Source organism: Cynara cardunculus, assembly GCF_001531365.2.
Source record: "Cynara cardunculus var. scolymus isolate 2C chromosome LG 3, CcrdV1, whole genome shotgun sequence".
NCBI lineage: Eukaryota > Viridiplantae > Streptophyta > Magnoliopsida > Asterales > Asteraceae > Cynara > Cynara cardunculus.
Window position 1 is genome coordinate 9,663,693 of NC_037530.1, and position 17,316 is coordinate 9,681,008.

The 17,316-nt window shown below is 37.8% G+C and overlaps 3 protein-coding genes across 6 annotated transcripts; 2 read left to right on the forward strand and 1 right to left on the reverse strand.

Annotated features, from left to right (window-relative positions):
* The first annotated feature begins 356 nt into the window (after positions 1–356).
* On the forward strand, positions 357–6,744 carry LOC112510355 (Golgi to ER traffic protein 4 homolog). The gene is made up of 12 exons (XM_025115753.1): positions 357–590; positions 818–897; positions 1,910–1,988; positions 2,155–2,236; positions 2,337–2,493; positions 2,890–2,980; positions 3,384–3,467; positions 3,874–3,920; positions 4,282–4,410; positions 5,105–5,189; positions 5,564–5,644; positions 6,490–6,744. Exons 1-12 carry the CDS (start codon positions 543–545, stop codon positions 6,493–6,495), a joined length of 969 nt encoding a protein of 322 aa, XP_024971521.1. The 5' UTR covers positions 357–542; the 3' UTR covers positions 6,496–6,744.
* Positions 6,745–8,592: 1,848 nt separating this feature from the next.
* Positions 8,593–14,547, forward strand: LOC112510463 (pentatricopeptide repeat-containing protein At2g16880). Of its 4 annotated transcripts, none has more exons than XR_003068938.1 (3): positions 8,593–10,944; positions 11,959–12,061; positions 14,497–14,547. XR_003068938.1 is itself a non-coding variant. In XM_025115884.1 (2 exons), the coding sequence occupies exon 1, from the start codon at positions 8,593–8,595 to the stop codon at positions 10,918–10,920; it is 2,328 nt and encodes a 775-aa protein (XP_024971652.1). In that variant the 3' UTR covers positions 10,921–10,944; positions 11,959–12,451. The 4 variants fall into 4 exon arrangements, 1 of the variants encoding a protein (XP_024971652.1); XR_003068936.1 differs by lacking the exon at positions 14,497–14,547 and adding an exon at positions 13,446–13,516; XR_003068937.1 differs by lacking the exon at positions 14,497–14,547 and adding an exon at positions 13,426–13,474.
* LOC112510464 lies at positions 13,212–16,185 on the reverse strand. Its single transcript, XM_025115885.1, has 5 exons — positions 15,992–16,185; positions 15,265–15,882; positions 14,608–14,835; positions 13,975–14,094; positions 13,212–13,898 (listed from the first exon to the last, which is right to left on the reverse strand). Exons 1-5 carry the CDS (start codon positions 16,064–16,066, stop codon positions 13,473–13,475), a joined length of 1,467 nt encoding a protein of 488 aa, XP_024971653.1. The 5' UTR covers positions 16,067–16,185; the 3' UTR covers positions 13,212–13,472.
* Between the last annotated feature and the right edge of the window lie 1,131 nt (positions 16,186–17,316).

A 17,316-nucleotide genomic window follows, 5' to 3' on the forward strand; every position in this document is an offset into this window, starting at 1 on the left:
GAAAATAAAAGTAAGAGAAAGAGAGGAGAAAAATGCCCGTATTATCGAAATTTTTATAATCCTCAAAATCTTCATTTTAAAATATCTTAGGAGATGCTTTAAATATATGATTCATTAGTCTTTTATTAAAATATATAACAAAAAAAGTTAAAAAAGATTTAGTGATCATTTTATATTTTTGTCCCTACTTCCATATTTGAAAACGATAGTTAGGGTGTTTGAGTGCTTTTGGATCAATTTGAACTTTTCGTATTCTTCAAGGGTTAAATTGGATTATGCTCATAATCTAGGGGTCAATATAAAATATCATGCAATCTGGTGAACAAAATATATATTCCCAACATAATAATGGCGATAAACTCCGAAGACAAAGACGTACCAATCGACGTTGCACAGAGTACCACCAACCACTGCACAAACCCCTTAACAACCTGTGTCATAGGCCTCGCCTTTTTTGTTCGCCTTAATTTTCACCGATCAAATCACGGGAGTACCTTTGGCGGCGACGGCGATCGACGACGGATTGACGCAAAATCACCGCCATGTCGCGCGAGAGATTTAGGAAAGCCCTACTGCCTCCGGGCCTTGAGGTAATAATTTACCTTCAATCGGTATCTCCAACCATCTTATCTATTTTGTTGTCAGTTTTGGTTGATTCATCGTATTGTTTATGTATTAGAATGTAAATTATGATGTGACTTTTCTGTTAATTTCTTAAATCTGATTAAAATTTCGAGTGGTTTTGTTTGGGCGAGTGATTTGATGATGTAAGACGTGAATTGAAACTTGAGACTGTTGTTGTGTTGGTTAATTGCAGAATATTGAGAAGTTGAAGAAAATTGTAGACGAAGGGAATTACTATGGGGCTCAACAGATGTACAAGACTACTAGTGCAAGGTACAGACTACTACCATATGGGGATCAACAGATGTACAAGACTACTAGTTCTCTGTATATGTGGTTTCAATAGGCTCTTATGTATGAATGAATATATACATAGGCATTTCTTAACATATACACATTTGAGCATTAAGATTAATAATAAGTGCTCTGATTTCTTGGGTCTAGAATGTGTTCCTTCATTTGGAAGTATAGATGGCTCTGATTGAAAATTGTAGTAGATAATAGTGAGAGAAGTATTCTGGCATACAATTATGTTTTGAAGATTTCTGGGGGATGGTTTTGGACCATGGAAGATCACATTCTTTATGAATATGTTAGGTGTATCATATAAAAAGAGGGGACAACATAGTTTTGACCAGTATTCATAAAGCCTGGCTACCCATGGGTAAGGATGGATCTAAATATCGATGACAGTTAAAACATGGTGAAACCCTTGTGAAAAGGATGATAGAGACTGATGGCACCTAATTTGGGTTCCCTCTGCCTGTTGTCAAGCTCTGGTTGGTTGCTTGAGATGCAATACCCTTTTGACTAACCTTTGGGCGTGGGACTTAGGGGGGCATTGGTGAAAAGAGGTAAATAGCAGTGAAAACTAGAGAGATAGTGTATGTGAGTAGACTAGCTGTTAAGCAATCTAAACATTTCCTTTTCCTCCCTATTTATATTGTCCATGTTCCTTTTGCTTTTCACTTGATTCCAAAGTGATTCACTTGCGACTCCCCTGGGATGCCGAAGGTGCTCTGTCATCATCTCTTTGGACAGGACTAGGTGTGAGGGTTAACTTAGAAGTCCTCGATTAGTCTCCAGGTCAGGTACCACATACAAACAGGGCCTGTAGCTTTTAGCTACTTCGGGAGTTTCTCATACGAAGATGTAATCTTTGACAAAAGTGCATCTTTCTGATGTGAAGATGTGCAATACAAGTAGTGGAGGAAACTTATTTCGAGAACCTTATCAAGAATTGCACACAAGTTTATTTGACGGCCTATTGTTTTCCTCATTTTAGATATACTTCAGTAGGAAGATATACTGAAGCCTTAGACCTTCTTCAATCAGGTGCCTGCCTCCAATTAGAGCACGACCAGGTAAGTTCTACCACTCATTTCATCCATTACCATCAGGACATAAGCTTAGAAACAATACTGAATATAAGCACTATTATTTTATTTTTTTTAACAAGCAGATTCATGCAAAACAGTTTAGCTCTCTTTTTCACTGGCTAAAATTGTATGTGGTGTGTTACACTTGTAGGTTACTTGTGGGGGTGAGCTTGCTGCTTTGTTTGTGGAGACGCTAGTAAAAGCAAAAGTTGATTTTGATGATGACTATTTGGGTTAGTTGTTTATTCGTTTGTGGTGCTTTATCTCTGTTGTTTTCTTTTTCCAGTCCATAAATACATAGTACATGCTATAGCCTTTAACCATCAATCTTAGACCGTATTAGGAAGATCTACAAAAAGTTCCCTCGCATTCCGTTGCCTGAAAACTTGGACTTGGCTGATGATGAAGCCATTCATCGATTATCTGAAACCCTTGGAGCTGCAAAAACACGTGTTCAGAGTTGCTCATCATTTTTGAAAGCTGCTATTAAGTGAGTGATTCTGGTTATTGTTAGTGTTCAGAAAATTTCTTACATTGTTTAGTGCTTAACTGCCACAATTCAGTTCTAGTACATTATTTATGAGATGTGTGATTCATTTTGTTACCAATCAATAAAAGAGATCATGTTCTTGAAGAATTTGTGAGTCAAATTGAACTCTACCATATGAAATTTGAGGATTAAGAAAATATATTAATGACTTTTGAGGATCGTGAAATGTCACAACAATATGGATAGAACAATAGTTGATGTTCTGTTGAACCTATAAGAAATGAAAAACTACAAATAGTAAGATCTAGATATTTATTGTGAAGTTGGAATCTTTTTAATCATCAAACATGACATAATTGAGAAAAGCCTCATTCTATTTGAATTGTTTGATCCTAGATGGTCTGCAGAACATGGTCCGCGAAAGATTGGATCTCCGGAACTACATGATATGTTGGCTGAATACATATACTCTGAGTCGCCAGAGGCCGTATGTTTGCTGTAATTTTACAATTCAGTCACATTCTTTTCAGATTCTTTCCTTATCCGAATTTGTAAGGGTGTAAACATTGAATATCATAACTCATTTATTTAAAGGTTTTCTAGCAGGGTGCTGGTACTTTGTTACTAATACCTTCACATTTTTTTGACATATGCTGTTTGATTTTATTTGCTAGTTCCTGAAAGCAAAAAGTTTTGCCTCAACCTTTTTCAAACTACAATATCACATAAGCTTGTAGATAGGCAGTCACTTTAATTTTTTTTCTTTTTGAATTTTCCTACCAATTGTAGTTCCTCTTTCAACTAGAATTTTGTCCGAGTCTTGTAAAAAAATCAGTATATGTTATTTTTCATGGATAATATAAGAATGCTATTTTACATGTGTGTTGCAGGATATGACTAGAGTGTGTTTCCATTTTGCACGGGGTAGGAATCCAAAAAAGTTTGCTTCAACACTCGTGAATTTCATGGGGAAGGTTAGTCTTTTTGATAAACATGAATCACTTGGATTAATATGCAGCTGAGCCTTGCCCAACTTGTGTTCTTTTCCTGTTATGTGATCGATGCAACTTGTTTTTTTTTTGAGTGAACGACTTTTTGAACCATTGTTCTTGGATTTTTGTTGTATAAGAAGCACCTTTCTTGCAAAAATAGAAAACAAAACAAAACTTTGAAGAAACTACAGTCAGCAAAATGCCAAGTACTATGATTCATGTTGCCTTCACATTTCCGATTTCTGTAATTTATCTGTAACCACTTCTTATTGCGAACTATAGTGTTCTTTTGGCATTTTCACGAGAATGCTAGCTAGTTTGCTATGAAAAGCCAAGTACGATGGCTTAGAAAATGTTGAAACTCATTTCTTTTGTGCTGGCTGTGCAGTGCTACCCAGGTGAAGATGATTTGGCCATTGCACGAGCCGTTTTGATGTAAGTAATTTTGGGAACTATGTAAGGGAATAGGTTATGGTTGATCTGTAGATATACCTTCTTTTTAAAAAAATCCTCTTAGAAGTCAACAAAAGGCTATTCCTAATCGGCTATTCAGTTAAGAATCATCATACACTACACGAAGCGACTCATATTGGCTCTGTAAGCTAAGCTACTATTAGTTGGCCTAGCTGATGTCTAAGACCGAGCCATATCAGGCTTGCCATAGGCATGGACTTGCCAAGCTTTTTAACAAGCTGGCTCATCTGGTTTGCACCGTGATTCAGCCCTGTAGCCTTTTTAGTTGGCTAGAGCTTTATCTTTCATCTTGAGCAGGTTTCCTCAATCTCCTTTTGTGTAGGTATCTTTCTATTGGTAATCTAAGAGATGCTAACAATATTATGGACGAGATAAAGAAGCTTGCTCGGGCAAAAGAACTTGAATTCCCAGAGTCAGAATTGATGCGGTTCATTGATTATCTCTTGCAGACGTAAGTTCCATATAATTGAGGGAAGCACTTACATGTTTAGAAATCAATGCTAGGGCCTTAAATGAACCGAATGGAGGCTTCTTTGTGTTCTTACGTTTAACAATTGAACAAACACGCACGGTAACAAACAATTTTTTTTGTGTTCATGTTCGTTCGTTGAGAAAATGTGTTTGTTCGTGATGCTAAACGAACAAACACAAAATGAACAAGAACAATCACCATTACTCATCATTTCGTTCCTAAAAGAACATAACAAAATGAAAACCGAGTAATGAACTTAGTAGAGATGAAAAAGGAATTCTAAAAATTTAATTTAATTAATGATTTTACATATTAATGTCATAGTATATAAATATATTTATATATAAACAAACGTACAAGGACATAAATGAACAAATGTTCACAAACGTAAATCAATGAAGGAGACCATTGTTCATGTTCGTTCATTTAATTACATGAACAAAAAAATGTGTTCATGTTCGTTCATTTATTAAATAAACGAACTTGCTGCTGAACGTTTAGTTCGTTTACAGCCCTAGTCAATGCAAAATTTTCAACAACAGCCACTAAAATCCTGCAGGAAATAGTATACCATATGCAAAAAAATTAAGTGTTTTAAACATATACATTTGGTGCCATATACATTCGCTGCTTGCTGTTGAAAATCAATACAATTATGTTTTATTCACTGTAGGTTAATGAGAGATGCATTGCCGCTGTTCAATATGTTACGACAAAAATTCAGCTCCTGTATCGATAGAGATCCTATGTTTAACGAGGTACGTAATATCTACAATGAATGCTTAGTCTTTGATCGAGTTCGAGGGTGTGTGCCCATGGTTACCTCTGCCTTTTCTTCTCATTCTCATTCCATGTAAATGGGACAGATAAAATGAAAATAAAGATGTGTGATGGTCATATCAGTTAGGGCTTAGCTAATCAGCTGAGGTTAAAAATTCCTTTTATATTGTCTTGGTTATCTGTCAAGGGGCCCAAAATGCCCCCTAAGCCGTTCTTTTAAGAACCCATCGCCTGCCTGATGACGACTGGTCCACGTATTGTTGTGGCATCACGGGCGATGGGTTCTAAAAGAGAACGGTCCCAACATCTTTAGACCTATATGATTATTGATCTAAAAACTATTCTGGTGTAGTTGCTAGATGACATCGGGGAAAAGTTTTATGGAGTAAGACGCAAAAATCCCTTGCAGGGGATGTTCGGAGATTTGTTCAAGGTAAATCTCGTTTCTTGTTCTTAAAAGAATTGCTTGTTTTCTTGTGCTTCAAATGTCTAAAACCACACTTCATAATTGAAAGTAATGGAATCCTTAAGAGAACTGTTCAAATATAGACAAACAAGTATTTGCATCTTGAATGAATACTTCCCAAATATGGAAATGTTACCACTTTTATAGGACCAACCTGAATTGAAAATTGTTCTACTTTGTCCCAAAATACTTTCCAAGTGTGCTACTCCTCACTCCCAACATAAGTGCCTATATTTTTATTTTAGTTTGTCTCAAAATAATTGTCCACTTTTAAAAGTAAGGGGCCGCTTACTAAATGCTTATCCGGTAAGTACTTATTGGGCAATTTTTCTCACCGGATGAATGTGGCAAGAGGCAAGAATCTTACCCAGTAAGAGCGATGATAAGGATGAAGGGTTTTACCCGGTAAGTGAGGGTGACGACTCTTACCCGGGTAAGCGCTTACCAGGTAAATTGTTGCATAAGATGCGTTTTGATGTACTACAATCTTACCCGATAAAATAAATTATAATGTTGACTCCTAATGGTAAGCGCTTACCGGGTAAACATTTAGGTAAACGGTCCCTAAGTGTCTACTTTCCAATTTTACCTTAGACAGAGAATTCATCACTCTCTTTGTTATTAATGGTATAAATGTTACTTGTAGTTTATTAAAAAGTGTAATACTGACTCGTTTAATAAAATTGTACGTCTTTTTTTATTGTGGACATTTATTTTGGGAGGGAGTATTTGGTATCCCACCTTGTAATGTCATGTTGGTTAGAAGCATACATCTCATTCCTTGTAGCCTACTAATATTTCTCGGTTTGCAGATGTAATGAAGCGAACAGCGTGTTGTATACAAAAACGCCAAGTCGTGTTGTTGGATGTATTTGTTTGACCCCCGTCGCGCTACTAAGTGCAATTTTAATATCTTCCTGTATTGTGGCTATTAAACGCACATTTTTGTTGCTTTTTCGTGTTTAATATGAAATCTTAACGATAGCTTGTTTGGTACATTCTTGTGAACTTAGCAGCTGCTTATTAATTATTATGCTTTTTCTAATGAAGATTAGGATCGCACAAAATATAACATTTCTGCAATTTCAAGATTCACGTGTTAGCAGGTTACTTGGACTTTGACTTGAGAAAATAATACGAATATTTTCTCTCTCTCAAAATAGTGCTCTAGCTTGATGCTCGTTTAATGTTACACATTGTGACGGAGTTCCAGTTTCAAGTATTTAGACTCCATAAATAAGGAGAGAGACACGAGGACGGTGTTACACAATACTCATTGCATAAAGTCAAAGCAGAGATGAGTTTGCGATAGAAGTGTTGTGCAACAAGAAAGTCAAATGAGTTATACATCGTAGCCATCAGACACCGTTGTTATATGAGTATGAGTGTTGACGTATAAATAAAAGTGCATGAAAGAAGGTTGACAATTACAGATATAAGGATGTTGAGATGGAACATGTGGTTGGACTATGTTGACGAGATACGAAATGTGGTTTTCAATGCAACATTAGGGTGGCGTTTGGTTCGTAGAATGTTTTTGGATGAAATGAAATCATTTAAAGGAATTTGACTTTGAAGGAATTGGAATGAAATGTTATCAGGTTAAACCATTTGTTTGGTTGGCAGACATTGGAATGAAATCTGTTAAGAAATTGGAATTTGTCTGTTTGGTTCAGAGAATGTAGCTTGCGAATTTGAATGAAATATTGGTAAATGACCAAATGTCATTTTTTTGAAAATTTTAATTTTTTTAAAACTAAAAACATTTTAATAAAATAATTATTTAATATGTAAAATATAAAATACATAACCCAAATATAACTATAAGCCAAATGACGTTACTAAATCAACGATGGTTTACGGTGGTTCAGATTGTCATCCACAGTGGTTCAGATGGCAGTGGTTGACAGTGGTTCAGATCGATGGTGGTCCACAGTGGTTCAAATGGAGGTGGTCAGTGGTGGTTCGGATGGACGATGGTTCAGATTGATGGTGGCCGACGGTGATTCAAATCGGTAGTAGTTGACGGTGTTTTCAGATCGATGATGCTTTATGGTGGTTTAGATGGCGATGATTGACAATAGTTCAGATCGGTGGTGGTCCATGGTAGTTCAGATGCGGTGATCAATGGTGGATCAGATCAGTGGTGGTTCAGATTGGCGATGGCCGACGGTGGTTCGGATCGATGGTGGTTGACGGTGGTTTAGATCGGTGGTGGTCGATGGTTGTTCAGATTGGTGGTGGTCGGCGGTGGTTTAGATGACGATGGTCGGCGGTGGTTTAAATGCCAGTGGTCCAGATGGCGATTGTCGGCGGTGGTTTAGATGGCCGTGGTCCAGATGACGATGGTCGGCGATGGTTTAGATGACAGGGGTCGACGATGATTAAGATGAAGGTGATCGGTAATGGTCATATTGAGTTTTACCAGATTAGGGTATATTGGTTAAGGGCATATTTGGTATTATGAAAATAGAGAATTCTATTCCATCAAAATACCATGTACTTACTAATGAATGTTAAATTGTTTTATTTGTAGAATTTGTAGGATTTTGAATATTTCTTTCGTGAAAAAGAATGAACCGAACGAGGAAATAAAATTTGGTCAATGAAATACAACATTCCAATTCCATCAGATTCCTTCAGAATGTGTGAATCAAACGCCACCTTGGAGTCGCACGTAGGTATGGGGAACTCGGTCCATCCATTCCCCGCTAAACCACTAAAAAGATTTTAAAAGAATATATTTCAAAAACATAAAAAATTATTCTCTTTTTTATATTATTTTTGATTTCTTTTAAATAGAAAAATGAGGATTTATTTTTTAAAAGTATAACAATTATTGTTTGTTGGTCGAATTATAAAATTGGAAAGTTTAGAAGGTATACGGTTTTGGATCATCAGAAGCGAAGACAGGGATGATGAACACCACATCGTCGTCACCCCCAAAACCTCCCTTAAATCCTTCTGAAATCACTCAAAACCTAACCAAAATCCTCGCCAAGAACCCTCCCTCCATCTCTCTCATTTCTTCCATATCCAAATTCATTCCACATTTGACACCAGTAATAATCCATTCAGTCGTCTCATCCCAAACCCTTAAATCAAACCCTCAAATCCTCCTAAATTTCTTCAAAATCTCCCAACTTCATGCTCCTAGTTTTTCCAATGGATCCCCTGCTACTCTCCCGTCGTTCTTCGTTGTGCTTCAAACACTATTTGCCCACAACAAATGGGCCGATGCCAAAACTCTCCTTCTCAATTTCATTGGTGCCGACACGCGCCACCGTCTCCTCCGAACCATCCTCCACCCCAGCCGTGATATCCCTCGTCTCTCCAAGGCTCTTTACGACACGGCTATTGGTGCTTATATCCAGATGGGGTACCCTCATTTGGCCATGATTGTGTTTAGGAGGATGAAGAGACTCAGGATTCCTCCTAAGCTGATTACCTGCAATACATTGCTTAATTCTTTGGTAAAACACTCTTCCTCCCGTTCGATTTTGTATTCTAGAGAAGTGATCAATGATGCTATTCGACTTGGGGTTGTTCCAAATGTGAATATGTTCAATATTATGATTAATGGCTACTGTTTAGAGAACAAGTTTGGTGATGCTAGGGATCTGATGAATAAAATGAGAGAATTTAATTGTCTGCCTGATAATGTAACCTATAACACTTTGTTGAATGCCTTGTGCAAGAAGGGTAGGTTAAAAGATGTTAGGGAATTACTGTTGGAGATGAAGAATCAAGGTTTGTTTCCGAATCGGAACACTTATAACACTTTAGTTCATATGTATTGTCAGAGGAGAGGGTCCTTGTTGGAAGCTACTCATATTTTCGATCTAATGACACAAAATAACTTCTTGCCTGATGTTTGGACTTACAACACATTGATTAGTGGACTATGTAACGAGGGAAAGATCGAAGAAGCTATTAGAGTTAGTAATGAGATGGAGAAATTGAAATTGTTACCCGATGTGATCACTTACAACACATTGATTGATGGTTGTTTCAAGTGGAAAAAGAGTTCTGAGGCAATCAAGTTGCTTGATGGGATGAGTGAAAGAGGAATGAAGAGGAACACCGTGACTTATAATATATTGATTAAGTGGTATTGTAAAGAAGGTGATATGGGTAAAGCTAGTGAAACTGTGAAGCATATGGAAACTAATGGACTTTTCCCTGATAGTGTAACGTATAATACCTTGATTAACGGTTACTCCAAAGCGGGTAGTTTAGGAGAAGCACTAAAGATGATGAAAGAAATGAGTGGGAGAGGTTTACAGATGGATAGTGTTACTGTCAGTACTGTTCTCCATGCCTTGTGTCTAGAGAAGAAGTTGGATGAGGCCTATGAATTGCTTGTAGATGCTAAAAGGCAAGGTTCTATTGTTGATGAAGTAAGCTATGGAATTTTAATAGTTGGTTACTTTAAGAATGGAAATGCTGACAAGGCTTTGAAGCTTTGGGATGAGATGAAGGAGAAAGAAATGTTTCCTAGTATCATTACATATAACTCCATTATAGGAGGGCTCTGCAAGTCCGGCAAAACAGAGCAAGCAATAATAAAGTTGAATGAACTTCTGGAGGATGGATTGTCACCCGATGAAACCACATACAATACACTTATTCTTGGGTACTGTTGGGAGGGAAATGTTGAGGAAGCATTTCAGTTTTTCAACAACATGGTTAAGAACGATTTTAAGCCCGATCTTTATACTTATAACATTCTTCTCCACGGGCTTTGCAGTAAAGGGTTGCTGGAAAAAGCCATCACCCTTTTCAATACATGGATTTCAAAAGGAAAAACGGTAGATGCAGTGACCTACAACACTTTGGTATCATGTTTGTGTAAAGAGGGGAGATTTGAAGATGCCATGGACCTTGTTGCTGAGATGAAGGAAAAGAATCTAGGGCCTGATAGGTATACGTACAATGCTGTTCTTGTTACACTTACAGATGCTGGAAGGCGTGAAGAGGCAGAGGATTTGATGTCAAAGATGATCGAGTGGGGGAACGTATTAGATGATTTAAGTTCCCATGGAGTTCAAGATGAACCAGACACAAGCCTGGTAGCTTGTTCAGAAGATATTGACAAGCTTTGCACTGAAAGAAAATATCGGGATGCATTGCGTCTTTTTGGAGAATTGTCAGGGAAAGGTATAGCTGTGAAGAAGTCCACTTGTATCAGTTTGATGTGTGCACTCATCAAGAAAGAAATGAGAAGGCTGAATGCTGTTTGATTCTACTGCAAAAAGTCAAATAAGGTATTTTGTTATTTCTTGAGCAAGTCCAATATGTTTTTTTTTTTTTTTTTGGGATAAAAAGTCCAATATGTTTTTTTGGGATAAAAAGTCTGAGAAATCCACCAATCACATATGATGTGTGAACAATGACAATGGTTAAAGCTTCCATAAAAGTTAGACTAAGCAATAAAGTACCTCGTATATATATTTTTGGGATAAAAAGTCCAATATGTTTGATCATCATTACAGCAGCAAAATAGTAGATATAAGTTAATTTTTCTTACTGAACTCTGATGAATTCCATGTAACTTGTGTTTCTCTCGAGGTGAATCTATTTTAACTTCTGATGAAAGGACAATTATGCATGTAGTTGTAATCTTTATGGCCTGAGCTGTTTAATTTTCTGACTATTTAGTCTGTGGCCATAAAGCTTTGGAAAACTGAGAGTTCACAATCAACTACATCCGTTTCAAAGCTTTGGAAAACTGAGAGTTCACAATCAACTACATCCGTTTCAACACAACTTACTCTACGGTTCCTGTTGAGGCCCATAGTTTGTTTAGTGGATTCCTAGACGACATAATTCGTTTTATTACTATAATCTGAAAGACTGAAACTAATGCAAGTAGTTCTAACTTTTGTAAGAGAATTAATGGCATTTAAGGAACTTAAGAAGGACCAAGTATGAGGCTGTCTGCTGGAAGTTTTAAGAAACCAAGGTACCCTCAGTTATCAAGGATCAGATAGCCCTCCATGGTTGGTGTTTTAAAATACAATGGCTGCTACACGACCCTTACAAAACGAGATTCTTTTCCTGATCGGTATACATACAAATGCTGGAGAACTGCTGTTTAGTTGTATAGTAATACAGCCCGCAACATATATTCTTTTAGTCATGTATGCATCATGCATCTTTAGGATTTTGACATGTCTTTGTTGCATTCTTAATGCTACATATAGCTGGTAGATCTTTCGTTCAGAAGCTCATTATTAATGGTTAGATTTTCTTTGTTTTGTTTCCCGATCACCTTGCAGAAACTTTTGCAGCGAAGGATCCAAGGAATGGTCTATCTATCATTCTCCAATCATTGGTTCTAGTAGAACAGTCAACCTTTCAAAAGGAACTTTGGACATAAAGGTACCTTTTTCATTCGAAACTTCTATTTACCTATGGAAATAGCTACAGTGCATCAACGTGCAAAGCTTGATGCCTTTATCTGGGCTTGACACAGGCTATGTAAGAATAGATAGGTGTCCTTTTCTGGAAAAGGATGTTTAGTTGCAAGAAAAGAAGAAAATTGAGGACAAAGTCTGGCCATGTGTAGGGTAGATGGAATGTATGTTTGTATCAACCAAGGGAATCTAGATGTAGTCAAGATTGATGAAACCTACATTCTTTGGATTTCTTGTAAAAGCCAATTCTGGAGTATCTTCACATCATGTATTGGAACCATTATAAAATGTTAAAAAATGGCAAAAAAGAAATGCCATTAACTTAAGAATGTCTTGATTTCGTTCAAAGGGGTGAAGCGAGTGTAGGAAATGATGTTGGTCAAAATTACATTGAAGTTTTAAATTTTAATTTGCAAATTTACAAGATAAATGCTATTATTAGCTTTTTTCATTGAACCTAAAAGCCCTTGTAGATGGTAGGTGGCCCTCGAAGCACCAAGACTCTAACTTTGTGAGGTTGAAGGAAGTCTTTCCTTGTACTTGGCAAAGAGACTCTTTCACTGAGTCCAACAAAGTAGTAATCTTAGTAGTTGCTTAAAGGTTCAGTCAAAACCATTCTCGCAAAGAAAGGCTAAGCCCTGGAGCTCCTCCCCATAGGTCGCCAATTTGAGTCTCCTCAGGGCCACTTGGGATCTTTCTGGTTGTTTTCTTCAGGGCCCTATGGGATCAGTCGAGGTGGTCTGGACACCCACAATTACCCAAAAAAGGTAAAATAGAACCTGTCATCCTCACAAATTTGGTCTTGATTGACCCTGTTTGAGTTATGGTAGGAATGTCAATCTTAGAGTTTGACAACCACCAAAAATGTTGCCCAGAGCTATCTAGTATATGCTTGTTATACCAGTTGTAGGCCCGACTATATCAGCAACTACATAGAGAGGAGGGAGGATGGACATCTCGACTAAATACTGGGTCTGTTTGGTTTTAGTCCTGTGTAGTGGAAACGGGAGTTGTAATATGTTATAAAACCAACAGAAATTTTACTCTAGTTTAGGCACAACCCTTTATTATATTTTGAAGTTGTATATCACTCGGAATTAAAGGGGTTGGTTTAAGTTTACATTCTACATGGTTGCCATACCGTTCCTCGTTCTTTGGTGTTCTGTTGTTTTTGTTTCTATCTGATTTTTAACTGATCAGTGGTTATACACCGTTTAAATCTAATGTTTATAATTATCGTATTCGATATTTAGTCATGAAAACCCATCTTTCTCATTCATGCATAAATACTTATACAAGTTCGTTTTTTCCCCACAAACATGAGTGAAGCCACATCGCTCTTTATGCAGTACATGCTATGGGTTCACCTTACGGTTTTAGAATTTTGTCCTACGTGGGCCCATGGACCTTCTAAGGCCGGAAGATGAACCTGAGGATGAAATCTGCTTCTTGGTTGACACCACCCCCAATCTGCTGCTCGAGCCACCTTGCTTTCCCGACACTAACCGACCAGGGGCATGAGTCGAAATCTTAGACCTGACTTTCGTGGACTTGGTTGAGCCCTTGGAGGCATTGGCCACAGATGAGGAACGTAGGCTATCATTTGGCGAACCCCTTATGGACTGCATGCTATATAAGCTCCCCTTGGAGCTTGCGGACAACAATGCAGGCTTGGAGGGTGATTCAGTATTGGAGGTTGCAGGTTCCCATGGCCTAACTGCATTCCATCGATCTAGCCAACTCCATCCCCATGGCTCTGTAGATGTGGGATTTGCAGATCTCAAGGAGTTCCTCCATATTTGCTGTTTGTTTGCAGTAGTAAATGTTAGGTAGGGGATATTGATGGATGGATTTGTGTATAAAATAAGTAAAGAGTACCTGATGAGTGTGTATATAAGCTAGTGCTTTTTCTCTTCTTTCAGCAGTCTCCCTTTTCTTTCGCAAACTGGCTTCTACTTGTTCCTTGGATTTGGGACTTAGATCCCAAGGAATTTTTTCCTGATCAAACAAACCCATAAACTACAAATTATTAACAATGCACCCTTGTCTCGTTTTTACCGGGTAAGATTCTTGGTTATTACCATATTCATCCAGTGAGATAATGTTACTTGGTAATCGCTTACCCAGGCAAGCGTTTGGTAAACAGCCCCTTAGTACCCCTTGGTTTCGGGGTGGACCCGTCCTCTAAAAAAAGAGACCGGCTAGAGATCTCTTTATCAAAATCTTTACTTATTTACATTTTTTTAATTATTAAGAAAACAAATAATAATAAAATGAATTTTTTTTATATTGATTTCCTATGTTAGTTAAATAACGAAGGTAGAACATGTAAATAAAGTGGGACCTAAAGCTTGGGTTAGCCAAGTAAAATGGCTTATTCAAAGTTTCTTCTTTTTGTAGAAACAGATTTTACCATCGTCTCAAAAAGCTTTCCGAAACAGCCTCATTGTGGAAATATTATGGTGAATGATTGATCCAAACAAAAGACTGGTGTTGGATTAGAGGACTTACAGAGGATTTAACACGATCTAGAGCTTTTTTGGTCTTCTGAAGTAGCTGTCGTTGAAGGTCTTTGTTGACTTCAGCCATTCTAATCCTCCTTGAACGAACCTGAGACTGGACACGAGCCATTGTCTGCATGCACATTAAGGTCGATGCTGTTTGACGTTTCACCGCCTGCCCTTTAATCATCACTCTCAATCTCCTACGTGCTCTCAAAACCCGCCAATCCTTTCTTGCCTGAGATCAAACAAGAAATTTGTTTCGGTTATAATAAAGATTGTATCATTTATTGGTATTTTGTACTTTGAGTATTGGGGCTGTATTGCAATATCGTGATCTTGTAATCCTTCATTTATACTAATGAGAAAGGCAGGCAACCATAGCATAGTATCATATCCTAGGTCTACCATTTTAGGGACATGACATTCTAGGACGATCTGTATTAGTCGAGCCCTCCGTTATATGTTGGAGGGGAGTGTAGAGTCGCATATCATCTAGACTTGATCATCAATGATCATTTCTTGAAACAATTTTTCTCTCTTTTATTCAAAGGCTCTTTTGGAGAATTAACTAACAGGGTCCACAAATTCTCAGATAGTTTCAGAGGAGTTGGTCACAACTCGAAACTAGTAATGACAAGGATCACGGGTAAAAGATCATTATTACCATGTGCCCACGATAAACCGTCTGAATCTTGATGGCGGCAATTTCTTCTTTGGATTTACCCGAGAATTGGGTGGTTGATGTCTCCGGAATGACCTCATCATCAGCAACACAAGGTTCTTCCTCCATGTCAGTGGTTGAATCAGGTTGCATGATCTGCTCATCGTCTGGTTGTTTGAGATCCGCCGGTTCTTCCACCATGGCAATATTGGCATGAGCGATTGAATCATGTTGCATGATCTGCTCATCGTCTGGTTGTTTGAGATCCGCCGGTTCTTCCACCATGGCAATATTGTCATGAGCGATTGAATCATGTTGCATGATCTGCTCATCATCTGGTTGTTTGAGTTCCGCCGGTTCTTCCACCATGGCAATATTGGCATGAGCAATTGAATCACGTTGCATGATCTGCTCATCTTCGGGTTGTTTGAGATCCGCTGGTTCTTCCGCCATGGCAGTGGCATAAGCAAATGAATCTGGTTGGTGTTTGTGATCATCTACGTCCACCTCCATCTCCATGGGAGGGTTAGCCAATGCAGCTTCTGTTTGCGGTGAATATGAATCGAAGCTCATCATTTGATTTCCATGCCTTGATTTTCTGGAATTTGATCTATGGGATCTCTGTCATCAATCAAATCATATATAACATTAACAATGAAAAGTTGATTTTGGAATTTCATCAAACAACTTGTATGCAATGCAAATGAAATTAGAAAACACAAACAATTACCTTGCCTTTCTTGTCCTTGGAATAAGAACGGATTACAGCTCTCTTGACTGCAGAAAGCCAACCCTTCTTCCCCATTTCCTTTCCCTCCTCAAATCAATCTTCAAAAACCATGAATTAATAACAAAAACGAACACCCCAAAAGTCCACAATAGAAAGAGACGATGAAATCAAAAGGAAGAGTAAAGATACCTGCAACAACCGCCAAGAAGATTCAATCCTTCTCTTGTTCTTCCGATCCTTAATTAATGATTTGAAGGAAGGATTAAGAGAAGGAAAACCCGTGTTGTTGAGAGAGACTGGGAGGTGACGGGGGGAAGGGACGAGATGAGATCCTTCACAAATTAATTCTTGTTTGATGGAGGAAGCCATTAATTAATAGTTGAAGCCAATTCTATTCTTGGGCAACGGAAAAGGTGGTGGATATGAAAAATGTACAATTTATTCAACCACTTTGGGTTTTGTATTTCTATTTTTGAGTTTTCTTCCATTTGTGGTTATAAATGATCTTCTAAATACATCCATGTATACATTAATTACACGATACTTCCTAATTATTGTTTCTAGGTATATAAACCGGACAGGTAGATGTGGTGGTGGTCAGTGGCCCGCAATGGTTTGTGGTGATAGTGGTTGCACCTGACAATGGTGGATATGGAGGGTGGTGGTGGGTGGTAGTAGTGGTAGTTGATGGTGGTGGTAGATGACTGTTAACGGAATACTATATTAGTGTTGTATCAAATGTTTTTGACTTCTATCTTCTAAAGTCTTGCTCATTTAGCCTTAAACTTAGATTGCAATAACTGTCTTTTGTCGATCCCAAGTCATTCCAACCCTTAGGGCTCACAATCTTGAAGACTTTGTTCTTGACACAAAACTCCGCCCCTCTGTGTTTGTTGATTCCGTAGTCACTAATACCACTTCTGGAAACTCTCAGTCAATTAATCCTCTTTATATTCTCCGGGTGAACAAAGATCAAGCGATAATGAGTTGGTTACTCAACTCCATTTATGAATCGATGCATGGTCACGTAGTTTGTTGCTCCGTATATCACGAAGTCTAGAGCAACATTGAAACTCTATTTACCACCAGCCCCAAAGCTAGAACAATCCAACTACGATTTCAACTTCAATCTTTAAAGAAACGAAATCTACCATTTCATGACTACAAATTGAAAATGCAATTTCTCCCTAACAACCTTGCCTCTTCAAGTCAGTCAATCTTTAATGATTTTTATATCCTTCGAGGACTCAGACACAACTATGATTAGGACGTTGTTAATCTCTCTTCCCGTCATGATCAACTTACCTTGCAAGAAGTCCAGTTAA

Bases quoted from the DNA above. Each gene is read 5' to 3' on its own strand.
- LOC112510355 (XM_025115753.1), top strand. From the start codon at position 543: ATGTCGCGCGAGAGATTTAGGAAAGCCCTACTGCCTCCGGGCCTTGAG. The intron at 3,468-3,873 runs GTTAGTCTTTTT...CTGGCTGTGCAG, and splicing joins TCGTGAATTTCATGGGGAAG to TGCTACCCAGGTGAAGATGA. The intron at 5,190-5,563 runs GTACGTAATATC...ATTCTGGTGTAG, and splicing joins GAGATCCTATGTTTAACGAG to TTGCTAGATGACATCGGGGA.
- LOC112510463 (XM_025115884.1), top strand. From the start codon at position 8,593: ATGATGAACACCACATCGTCGTCACCCCCAAAACCTCCCTTAAATCCT.
- LOC112510464 (XM_025115885.1), bottom strand. From the start codon at position 16,066: ATGGGGAAGAAGGGTTGGCTTTCTGCAGTCAAGAGAGCTGTAATCCGT. The intron at 15,883-15,991 runs GTAATTGTTTGT...GATTGATGACAG, and splicing joins CCAAGGACAAGAAAGGCAAG to AGATCCCATAGATCAAATTC. The intron at 13,899-13,974 runs GTACTCTTTACT...GCAAACAAACAG, and splicing joins CTTATATACACACTCATCAG to CAAATATGGAGGAACTCCTT.